Source organism: Nipponia nippon, unplaced genomic scaffold, assembly GCF_047370975.1.
Source record: "Nipponia nippon isolate SJK-2023a ecotype South Korea unplaced genomic scaffold, ASM4737097v1 scaffold_27, whole genome shotgun sequence".
Lineage (NCBI taxonomy): Eukaryota > Metazoa > Chordata > Aves > Pelecaniformes > Threskiornithidae > Nipponia > Nipponia nippon.
The window spans coordinates 5,044,910-5,055,489 of record NW_028262344.1 but is presented as its reverse complement, the minus strand read 5'-3'; the positions used below and the strand labels follow the sequence as shown (position 1 = coordinate 5,055,489).

General features: G+C 57.3%; 1 protein-coding gene across 3 annotated transcripts; it reads right to left on the bottom strand.

Moving 5' to 3' along the window:
• Nucleotides 1-167: 167 nt before the first annotated feature.
• On the bottom strand, nt 168-10,488 carry LMAN2L (lectin, mannose binding 2 like). Of its 3 annotated transcripts, XM_087762852.1 has the most exons (9): nt 10,338-10,476; nt 10,127-10,245; nt 8,359-8,476; nt 7,390-7,472; nt 5,752-5,784; nt 5,177-5,338; nt 4,990-5,104; nt 3,582-3,701; nt 168-2,924 (listed from the first exon to the last, which is right to left on the bottom strand). In XM_087762852.1, the coding sequence occupies exons 1-9, from the start codon at nt 10,471-10,473 to the stop codon at nt 2,782-2,784; spliced, it is 1,029 nt and encodes a 342-aa protein (XP_087618978.1). In that variant the 5' UTR covers nt 10,474-10,476; the 3' UTR covers nt 168-2,781. The 3 variants fall into 3 exon arrangements, with proteins under 3 accessions (XP_087618978.1, XP_087618977.1, XP_087618976.1); XM_087762851.1 differs by lacking the exon at nt 5,752-5,784 and having other exon boundaries at nt 10,338-10,488; XM_087762850.1 differs by lacking the exons at nt 168-2,924; nt 3,582-3,701; nt 5,752-5,784 and adding an exon at nt 3,714-4,812 and having other exon boundaries at nt 10,338-10,473.
• Nucleotides 10,489-10,580: the final 92 nt, after the last annotated feature.

The window sequence follows — 10,580 nt, the reverse complement described above, 5'->3', positions numbered from 1 at the left end:
TCCTCAACGCCGTGGGCTGGGGGTGTGGGGCTGACAAAGGAGCTACTCCATTTTGGGGAGCCCCACGGCACTGGAACGTGGCCCCCAACTTGCTACAGCACTCGATGGCATCATTTTGGGGAGGAAATGGTGCATCCAGAGGACTCGGTGGTGACAAAAAGCATGGCCACGTCACACACACACACCCCGATGTTTATTCCCAGACACCAGTTACAGCTCCAGGGAGAAGCGCGTACGTTTCGCTCCTGGTTATCGGGTAAAAAGAGGCAAAACACCAGAAAAATTTTCCTTTCACACCACAATGACCATTGGGCACTTTGAAAAAACCTTCCACCTACCCCGGCGACAGCATCCTGCCAAAAAAAATCACTGGCCACACGTGTGCCCCTCCGGGCACCATTGGGACCCCCATGGGGATCTGTCCCAGGTGCGAGTGTCCTGGAAAGCCGTGGCACGAGGACACAGCTCCCCAGGACACCAGTGAGGAGGGTGCTGCCGCTGATGGGGCTGGCAGGGTGTCAAATTTGCCATCTTGATGTCCCCAGAGCCACTAGGACTCCCCTGGGACAAACTGACCTAATCTCTCCCTCTCCTGGGTCCCTCCAGGGACCCCGCGCCCTCCGTGCCATCACCTTGTGAGCTACCAACGAAGTCCCCAGGGGCGAAGGCGGCTGCGAAGACCGGCAAGAGAAACGCATTGACCAAAGCAGTCACTGAGGTAGGAATAAACTACAACTCCCTGAAAGGCAGCGAGAGCTCCGACTCCAAGAGGCAGGGGAATTGCCCCACAAGGCTCAGCTCCTCCTCAGAGGGGCCCCGGGATGCAGCAAGCAGCAAGGGGAAAGCCGCCAGAAGCCACGACACGACATGCAAACAGCGCCAGTGCAGGAGGCCACGCCGGGACAGGAGGCATGCAGAGGTGGTGGCATGCTTGGCAGCAGCCCTGTGGAGCAGGAAGAGGGGCTGAGCTCCGAAAGGCAGCAGCAAATCAATATCTTCATTGATGATCTGGATGAGGGGATCGAGTGCACCCTCAGTAAGTTTGCAGATGACACCAAGTTGGGTGGAAGTGTTGATCTGCTGGAGGCTAGGAAGGCCCTGCAGAGGGACCTGGACAGGCTGGATCGTTGGGCCGGGGCCAACTGTATGAGGTTCAGCAAGGCTAAGTGCCGAGTCCTGCACTTGGGTCACAACAACCCCATGCAACGCTACAGGCTGGGGGAAGAGTGGCTGGAGAGCTGTCTGGCGGAAAAGGACCTGGGGGTGTTGGTTGACAGCCGCCTGAACATGAGCCAGCAGTGTGCTCAGGTGGCCAAGAGGGCCAATGGCATCCTTGCCTGTATCAGGAATAGTGTGGCCAGCAGGACCAGGGAGGTGATAGTGCCCCTGTACTGGGCACTGGTGAGGCCGCACCTCGAGTACTGTGTTCAGTTTTGGGCCCCTCACTACAAGAAGGACATGGAGGTGCTGGAGCGTGTCCAAAGAAGGGCAAGGAAGCTGGTGAAGGGTCTGGAGCACGTGTCTTATGAGGAGCAGCTGAGGGAGCTGGGGTTGTTTAGTCTGGGGAAAAGGAGGCTGAGGGGAGACCTTATTGCTCTGTACAACTACCTGAAAGGAGGTTGTAGCAAGGTGGGGGTCGGTCTCTTCTCCCCAGTAACAAGTGATAGGACAAGAGGAAACAGCCTCAAGCTGCGCCAGGGGAGGTTTAGGTTGGATATTAGGAAAAACTTCTTCACCAAGAGGGTGGTCAAGCATTGGAACAGGCTGCCCAGGGAAGTGGTTGAGTCCCCATGCCTGGAGGTATTTAAAGAACGGATAGATGTGGTGCTCGAGGACATGGTTTAGTGGTGGACTTGGCAGTGATAGGTTAACGGTTGGACTCGATGATCTTAAGGGTCTTTTCCAACCTTGACGATTCTATGATTCTAAATGGTTACTAGAAATGGGGAACCCAGCGTTACACCCCAAACCAAGGAGGGGTCTGCAGTGAGGGGCTGCCCCGGGTCAGCTTCGCGGAGGGGACCGGCTGCTCCCCAAGGGCCAAGCCCAGCAGCCAGACACATTCCCAGCTCGACCTGCCTCGCCACCAGGGAAAGCCATGAGCATCCCCTGCCTCAAAACACCAAACCTTGGCGACTAGCGGGACAGAGAGGGGTCGCACAGCAGCAGGGGAATCCAAATTACAAAGAAAAGCAGTCCAGTCTCCAAAGACAGCCTAAGGCAGGTGATGGAAAACAGCCGGAGTGGGATGAACAGCTTGGAAAATCCCTCCTGGAAATGAAGCTGATCGAGACAAGGGGTTGCGAGGGTTACGGTAACGCTGCAAGGGGTTATCGTAGGAGTCTGGTGAGGAAAGCGGGAGCTCGCTGGCATCCCTCAGGCAGGATTTCACAGCCAAGGTGGCGACTTTTGCCCACAGTCAGGCTCCCTGGATGGCAGAGAGATGGCTCAGCACTGCCAGCACCCCATGGCACAGCCTGTCCTCCTAAACAACTCACAAAGCAAAGCTCCTTCGGGGGACAGCAAGTCTGTCCCCGTGGCGCTCAGCTCCCAGTCTGTTGCATGCCAAGCTAGGGATCCCCTGCTCCCATCGGGAGCGGCATGGGAGTTCCGGAGTCCAATAAGAAACGGCAGCCGTCCCTGCTGGGGTTTGCAGAGGGACACAAGGGTCCCTGCTGTGAGGGTCAGTCCATCACGCTCTGGCCAGTCTGGAACAGGTGGGAGTCGGGACATGGCTAGCAAGGGACTAGCAACAGGCCATCCCAGGGAGGGGTTCCCAAGTCAATAGAAGTGTTTCCGGCTCTGCTCCTGCCGCTTGTTGTAGACGATGACTCCAATGACGATGGTGAAAACAATGGCAACAAGGGAGAAGAAGACGATTAAGAAAAGACCCAGGCCACTCATGGGCTCCAGCAGCGCCTCCACTGCATGACAGAGGAAGAAAAACAGCCCGTAAGCCCCCAGAGAGCCCAGCACCCTGAAACCCAGCTGAGATCTGTCTGCAGTGGGGGCGTTTAACCGCCCCACACTGACACACCAGTAACCCCACACACACCCTGCCAGGTTCGCACCACCCCAGGATTTGGCTTCCCAAAGCTTTTGGTCCCAGCTCATTGTAAGGGCCAGAGCCATGAGACCTCAGGGCACACAAGGGGCTCATGGACACGTCTGCGGTGGGATTTCTGGAGGGGAGATGACACCATCGAGGTTCAAACCTCTGTGAGCTTCCAGTGGACCAGCACACCCCATTTTGTTCATGGCATGACCAAAGCGGAGCGGACATGCTCAGCCCGGCAGGCTGGGGGCCTCCGGGAGGGCAGCACTTCTCCAAGGGCGAGCGCTGCTGCCCGTTACACCCACGCCGAACACAGATGGGCTGTGACACTGGTTGTGTCACACAGCGGGCAAGAACAACCATCGGCGGGAGGAACGGGGCACGGAACTCCCAACTCCAGCTGGAGCTTGGCTGGTTTGCTGGCAAGATGACGTGGTTTCTGCTCCACAAGCACCACAGCTGCGGGTCCCCCCAAATCCCGGCTGGTCCCGCCTTCCCCTGAATGAGGCTGGCAGCTCATACTCACTTCCTGGCAGCTTCAGGTTGTCCACGACTGGCAGGTACACCTCTCTGTCCCACTTCTCCTCCTCCAGTGTCCACTCCACTGTCAGCTGGTAAAGCCTGAGCGAAATGATGTCATGGTTGTCTGGAAGCAGAGCAGAAGCATGTCCTGAGGCATCACTGACAAATATGGCTCTGGACAGGGATTCGAGTGCCACAGGCAGCACCGTGGGATGTTATCACTTGGGGCAAAGGCGCTGGCTCTCCCCTCCCAAGGGGGGAAAACTCACTGCCGCAGGGCAGGGTCTACGCCGGGCTGAGAGCTGCGCCACAGCGCAGGGCCTTCTGCCAACAGGAAACTTTAAGCTACTTAAACTGAAAAACAACAGCCCAGACCAGGAGATCATCTGACTCGAAACCACTCGGCCACCCGAAGGGAATGCGTTAGCATCGGCCTCACGTGGCCCTGCTTCCTTTGCTTGCAATGGTGGAGTTGCTAGTGGGACAAGGCGAGCGCTCCACGCCAGCCTGCCAGCTCCCCAGGCACTGGGCAGAGATCAGAGAGAAAAGGAACTTTTGTTGGAGCCAACAATGGGCCCAGACACTGGCCATCGACACACTTTTGTAGAGGCATAACTCAAATCAGGCTTAAAACCTGCCGAAAGAGGCACAGCGGGGTAACGTCAGGCCTCAGAGCACCTGGACCAGCGCCGGGAGAGAAGTATTATGCCGAGGAAGGTAAAGGGCTTTAGCTCTCTGCAAAACCAAATTTACATCGGCCCCTATTGCACCACCATTTCCAGGCATGCCTGGCTGGTCCTTCCCTCAATAACGGGCGGGCGGTAGCTTTCAGGCTACAAAATCCAAAGCAAAATACACCCAAGTGTGTCCCAGAGACGGTCAGAAAGCAGGAGTAAGCATTGTGGCTTGGCTGTAACATCCGGGGTGTTTGCAGCGATGGCAGTTCTTTCCAGCGCTGCCCTTGGGGCTAACCCAGGCACCACGGGTTGCAGCAGGAAAGTACAGGAGATTTTTTTTCAGTGCTCATCCCGTTTTTACTCCTCCCAAGGCACATGTTTTGGAGACAGACCCTCCGGCTGAGCCGGTACAGCCGCTTCACCACGTGTTGTTAAGAGAGGCTGCTGAGGTCAGGCTGCGGCCCCGCAGGGAGCTCAAGGAAAGTGGGAAGCGCTGCCTAGACAAAGTGCTCGGGAAAGCAACGTGCCCAGACCAGGCTTTTGGCTCCTCAGGAGTTGCTGCAAGATAAAAAACAAGGCTCCTGCTCACAGCTCAAGGGCATTTAAAGCATAGAAAGGTCCTCACATGCTTCTGTAAGCCCCACCAGGTACCGAGCTGCACCTCCAGACACCCAAAGCTGCACAGGAGCTGCCAGAGCTGCTTGGGAAACAAGGCTGGGGGCCCCAGGGCAGTACCTGACAGGTCTCCGGTGACAGAAGAGGTCCCAAAGTAGTACCCGCGGGGCAAGCGCACACCCGGCACGTCGATGCAGTCTCGCCACTCGTGCTTACCATCTATATCGATCAACACCTGAGAAAGAAGAAACTCCCTTAGCCCCGCTGCGGCCCTGCTGCCCGCTCTGCCCTGGCAGGTAGCACTCACCATCAGTCTCCTCTTCACGTAGCGGATCACCAGGAAGGTGTCATGGTTGAGGTTGCGCACCATGGCCGTGCAGCCCCCCAGCTCCGTTGGTCTCCCGTCCCGGTCATGATCGTAGGTGAGAGAGCCGTTGTTCACCATGGCTGAGATGTAGGGGAAGACGCGCTGTGAGGACAGCAAGGCCGGGGGTTAGTTTCTGCTCTTGCCCCGCCGGCCACGGCTCGGCTCTACCGGCTGCCCGTGCATCCTGGCACACCTCTGGGGTCAAGAGGTGTGACAGCCATATGGCCCCCAAACTCCTTCACCTCCCAAGAATCCATCCCAACAAGACAACAGCGTGATCTCACTTCATCCCCCAGCCTTCCTCAGGCTCAGCCTCAGCTCCCCGACGCCCGGGACGGAGGACAGCCGGTTTCCATGCAGTCTCCCGGCTCAGACAAGGGATTTCCGGGGCTCAGACAAGGGATTTCCGGGGCTCAGACAAGGGATTTCCGGGGCTCAGACAAGGGATTTCCGGGGCTGTGAGCCAAGGTGAAACCCGACAACTTGGGAATGGGTAGGTCAGCGAGAACAAGTACCTGATTCCCCAGGCTGTACCTCCTCTTCTGAGCCTGCCAGTCCAGGGTTATCGCAAAGCAAGAAAGAGCACAGAAGCAAGAAGGTCACAGACCAGAGTTTAGTATTAACCTGCAACCTGGAAACTTCCTCCCTAGAGAGCTCAGCATATTATTGGCTTAGTACAGACTAAAGCAGAGGAAGGTTTAGGTGTTAGGCGCCTAATCTCAGGACACACGGCTAGGAAACGGTGTCGGTGGGCAAAAGCCACGTCAAGTGTTGCCACATACAGCATTTCTCCTCCTTGTTGTGCAGCAGCTCACTCGCACAAAAGCCAGTGGGGGACACATTGGCCACAACCGCTCCCCAGGGACCCACAACTAACCCTGTCCCTTTTCCCTCGAGAATAAGACACTTTTTGTCCTTTTAAAGGAGAGAGAAAGCAGCTGTGAACCCATACACCATTACAGCAACTGGCCAATGCGCTTTTCTCCATCTCTTCCCTTCCTCAGTGCTTGACCAGAGGAGGGCAGCCCCCTCCAGTTGCAGACTGTGCTGGGAAGCCAGACACCTGTGTTCCACTGATTATTTCTTTTAAATAAGACCTGTTGTGCATCTCTTTACCCCACAAAAGCAGAGCTGCCACCCTGCAAATCAAGAAGATCCATCCAACGCCATGCTAATCCCCGAGTGCTGCTGGTAACGCAGCGTCAGGTGGCTCAGAAAGGCTTTTACAAGCACAAAGTCCACCCCTGAGCCAGAGCCGTCTGCTTTGGATATTTGAACAAAAGCCGGTAGTTACTCAGCAGCTCCAAGGTCAGGGTGCATCCCAACTGCACCCTTTTGTCTCTCTCCCCAGGATGAAGGGGGTCCTGTGGGGCGGTGGGGTTAGCGCCAAGGTCTTGGGGTAAAACAGTGCCTATTTTTTAGGGGAAGCTAGAATTAAGAAAGGGTCCAGCTTTGGTTTTGGAGTGATGAAACCGATTCCAGCATCAGGGTGGGAAGGGCCCAGTTTTAACTGCCTCTGCACTCCCTTCTCCACAGGAAGGCACGCCAATAAACCCCAAACAAGCAACACAGGCATCAGGAACACAAAGGTCTTCAGACGGGCATCTTTCAAAGAGGCAGAGTGCAGTCACGCTGCATCCCTGAGAGCAGGGAAAGCCTCTTGCGACTAGCTGCCATGAAACAGCCCCGTTGTGCAGGCAGGCCTGGGCTGGCAGCTCGGGTACCACTCTACTCAAGGTCTACAAAGACCACGCTCTTGGTACAGCTTCACCTCAAGCGCTACTTGCTGGCAGCCTCCAGAAAGCACAGGAGCTCACAATGCAGAGGTAGTGTCATCAGCTAGTTTTCTCCTGCCCTGAGAGCTTTTTCTCTGGGTAAAGCTGACCACAAAACTACCCTGCAACTTTTCACGTCTCTGAAGAGTTATTGCCTCACTAGGAAGAAAAAACAACTACACAGAGCACGGCAGGGAAAGACAGTGGAGAGGAAGCAGAGTAATATCTGGTCTCTGATTTAAGAGCTCAAAAAAGATCGCACCACGCCGATGAAGAGCTGTGTTCACGGCAACGCAAGCCATAACCTTGGTGCTGCCCGTACCACACTCTGCAGGCCGCTGGCAAGCAGCATAGCCCCATTTATCTGTCCTAGCTCACCTCCTGCTGCTTCTCCTCGTTTGGGTAGGTGTCCACGAATACTCCCAGGCCCAGGAAATTATCCTTGCTTCCGAAGACTGGCCCTAGAAGAAAGGAGAGGCTCTGAATAAGGGTGGCAAGGTCAGGCAGGTGTTGCAAAGGGTTTGTTACCCATTCCTTCGTGTTGTTCTCTGTATCAGCTGATGAGGCAGCTGCTCTCCAGACTACACAGGGGCAGATTTACCCTCAAGTCACATAACTCCACGTCAAAACCCACGCACAAGTCGAGTTGGGAAGATGTACAGGGTCAAGGCACACGAAGGCTTGTTAACATCACTGTGGCAGGGAGACCCAGGTCAGATACTGTGATGGGGGATCAGCAGGGAGGGATCTTTTGGCCCCAGCTTCCACCTGCTTCTGTAGGACAGAGCTGCGTCACCTCTTCAAAGGCCAGAGACAGAGCCAAGCACTACAGAGCTCCATGCAGCCTTGAGCAGTTAATCAAGTATACAGACCCTCCCGGCAAGGAAGTCAGAGGACAAGATTAAATCCCCTACCCTTTGCTGGTCAAGGATCAAGCTTCCTCTGTAGTCTGTTTTTTAAGGAGCTAACTCCCAGCACAGGAGGCCCCACACTTCCTGTTACACCACCCATCTCAAGATCAGGGCAAAACAATCCTAAAGCCATCTACCCCTGAGCTGACTCCAGCCTCCCAGGACCCCCGTAAACCCCCAACACAAGGTGCCAAAGCTCAGAGGCAGCCTCATGCACGGTCGTTACTCCCTCTTTGCCTGCCAGGGTGAAAGAAAAAAAGCCCTAAGGCCCCAAAACACTGCAGTTCCCCAGACAATGCTGCAATTCCCCACTGTGATTTCCCCGAGTGAGCCTACAGATGGGGGAGAAGATGTCCTTGAGAAGGTGGCACACACCGCCCGACACCTTCCCCTTGAGGCATGGCCTCCACCCCGGCAGCTACCACCGGTGCTTTACCTGGCTGCATGCGATCTTTGGTGTACCAGATAGCAAAGCCATCTCCATTCAGGTTTTTCTTGCCTTGTCCGTGGATTTTAAAATGCACCTGCATCTCCCAGTCTCGGAGGTAACACGGCTGCAAAAGGAGCAAGGACATGAAATTAGGGTGTCCCTCATGCCAGCACCCGCTGCTTCCCTGCCCACGAAGGTGAGGGGCTGGCAGGGATGGACCACTGCAGCCGGCTGCGCTGTCCCCTGCCCATTGCAACAACCAGCAGCTCCAAGCACCGCCAAACCGGAGAGCGCGCTGCCGCTCCCTATTTCCCTTGCCAACAGGCCATGCTGTCCTATATTTTGGATGCAAGCAAGAATAATTAATCCCAAGGGAATTGGTTGTTATCCAATGATATAAAAAGCCAAGGAATCGATTCCGACTTCATGCTATTCTGAGGCAACAGCAACTCCAGCAAAATTAATAACTCACGCCTGGGAAAAAGAGAGCAGAAAGAGCCCGAGGAGCAGCTCCAGCTTCTTAATTGCTGATGAGCCAATTATTTCTTGAGTTACCAGGCACACAACACGACGAGCTTGTAACAGATTTACTCACATAATGTTGTAAAGCTGGCCAGTGGCTTCGCTTGGAAGCCACAACATTTTGTGGGAGCTGTAAACCCAAGCAAAAAAAACCCTCCCTCAATATTTTATAACAATATAAGCTGAGTGTAACAGATTGCTTCTGGTCTCATAAGGCATTTTCTAAATCACTGCGGAGCGGTGGGGCACAAAAACCCCACCGATTTCAACCCCAAATTTAAATTCAACAGGAATTATCAAGGTATTAAAGGGAGCCTTGCTGTCTGCTGGGCAAAAGGCTCATGGGCACAGCGCTGTCATGCCACATCAAGCTGCCACTTTACCTGCCCCACTCAGAGATGTGGGCGCGGCAAAGGGGGCAGCGGGCGTGCTCCAACCATGGTGGTCCCGAGACCCCAAGCTGGTCAGCACAGGCACCCCAAATTCATACGGCGGGGACTCAGCCCTAGCAGGAATCGCCACGCCAAAGGCTGGAAGCTGAAGTGCTGCTGGGACCCCCAGCCCAAAGGCCCCCAAACCACCCCAGCTCCAACCCCCATGGCCCTCCCCTTCCCCGCTCAACACCCCCATCCAGCTTCCCACCACCCTATGGCCTCCATAGCCCACCCCAACTCCCCACCACCACCACCACCCCCACCCTGGCCCAGACCCTCAAACCTCCCCAGGCCAAACACCCGCTGTGTCCCCACAGCCCCCCAGACCATCCCACCCCACGCCCCCCTCCTCATAAACCCCTCATACCTGCTGGCCTGCCCCCCACACACCCCCTCATTTGCCCCAGCCCTGCCCAGCCCCCCTGACACCCCCTTCCCCAGGCCCCCAGCCCCCCCCCAGCCCTGCCCATGCACCCGCACCCCAAACCCACTCAGGGACCCCCCACCCCCGGCTCAGTCTCCAACCCCCCCGTAAGCCCCCCCACCCCCCTCCCCAGCCCCCCTCCCCTTCCCCCGCTCTCCTGGCCCCCAGTCCCTTCCCCTCCGGCCCCCCCAAACCCCCTCCCCGGCCCCCAGCCCCCCTATGCCCACCCCAAGCCCCCAAATCCCCCTCCTCCGCTCCCTCAACCTGGCCTAACCCCGCTCCTCCGGTCTCCCGCCACTATCCCGCCCCCACGGGGGGCACCCCCCAGTCCCGACCCTCTCCCTCAGCCCCCCCCGCCCACTCCGGTGCCCTCCGGTCCCTCCCCCGAGCTCACCACTCGGTTCCAAACGGCTCCCTGCTTGCTCTGCACGTCGGGGGTGAGGCGGATGTACTGGGTCATGACCATGGCGTTGCCCAACAGGTCCCACAGCCCCGAGCTGGCCGATCCGACGCCTGCGGCCCACGCCCACCATCGGTACCGGGCGCCGGCACCGGACGCCGGTAACGGGCACGGTCCGCCGCCGCCGCCCCCCTGCCCCACTCACCCTGGTACGGCTTAGAGAGAGAGTGCTCCCGCTTGAGGTGCTCCTCCGTCTGCTCAGCCCGCGGCCCGCCCACCGCCAGCGCCACCACCAGCAGCGACAGCCCAGCCAACCACCAGCCCACCACCACCGCCGCCATCTTTTCGCCTCGCCTCGCCTCGCCTCGCCTCGCCTCGCCTCGCCCGCCCATTGGCCGCCCCGCCGCGCCGCGTGCCGGTTGGCCGCGCGGCCTGTCTGTTAACTGAG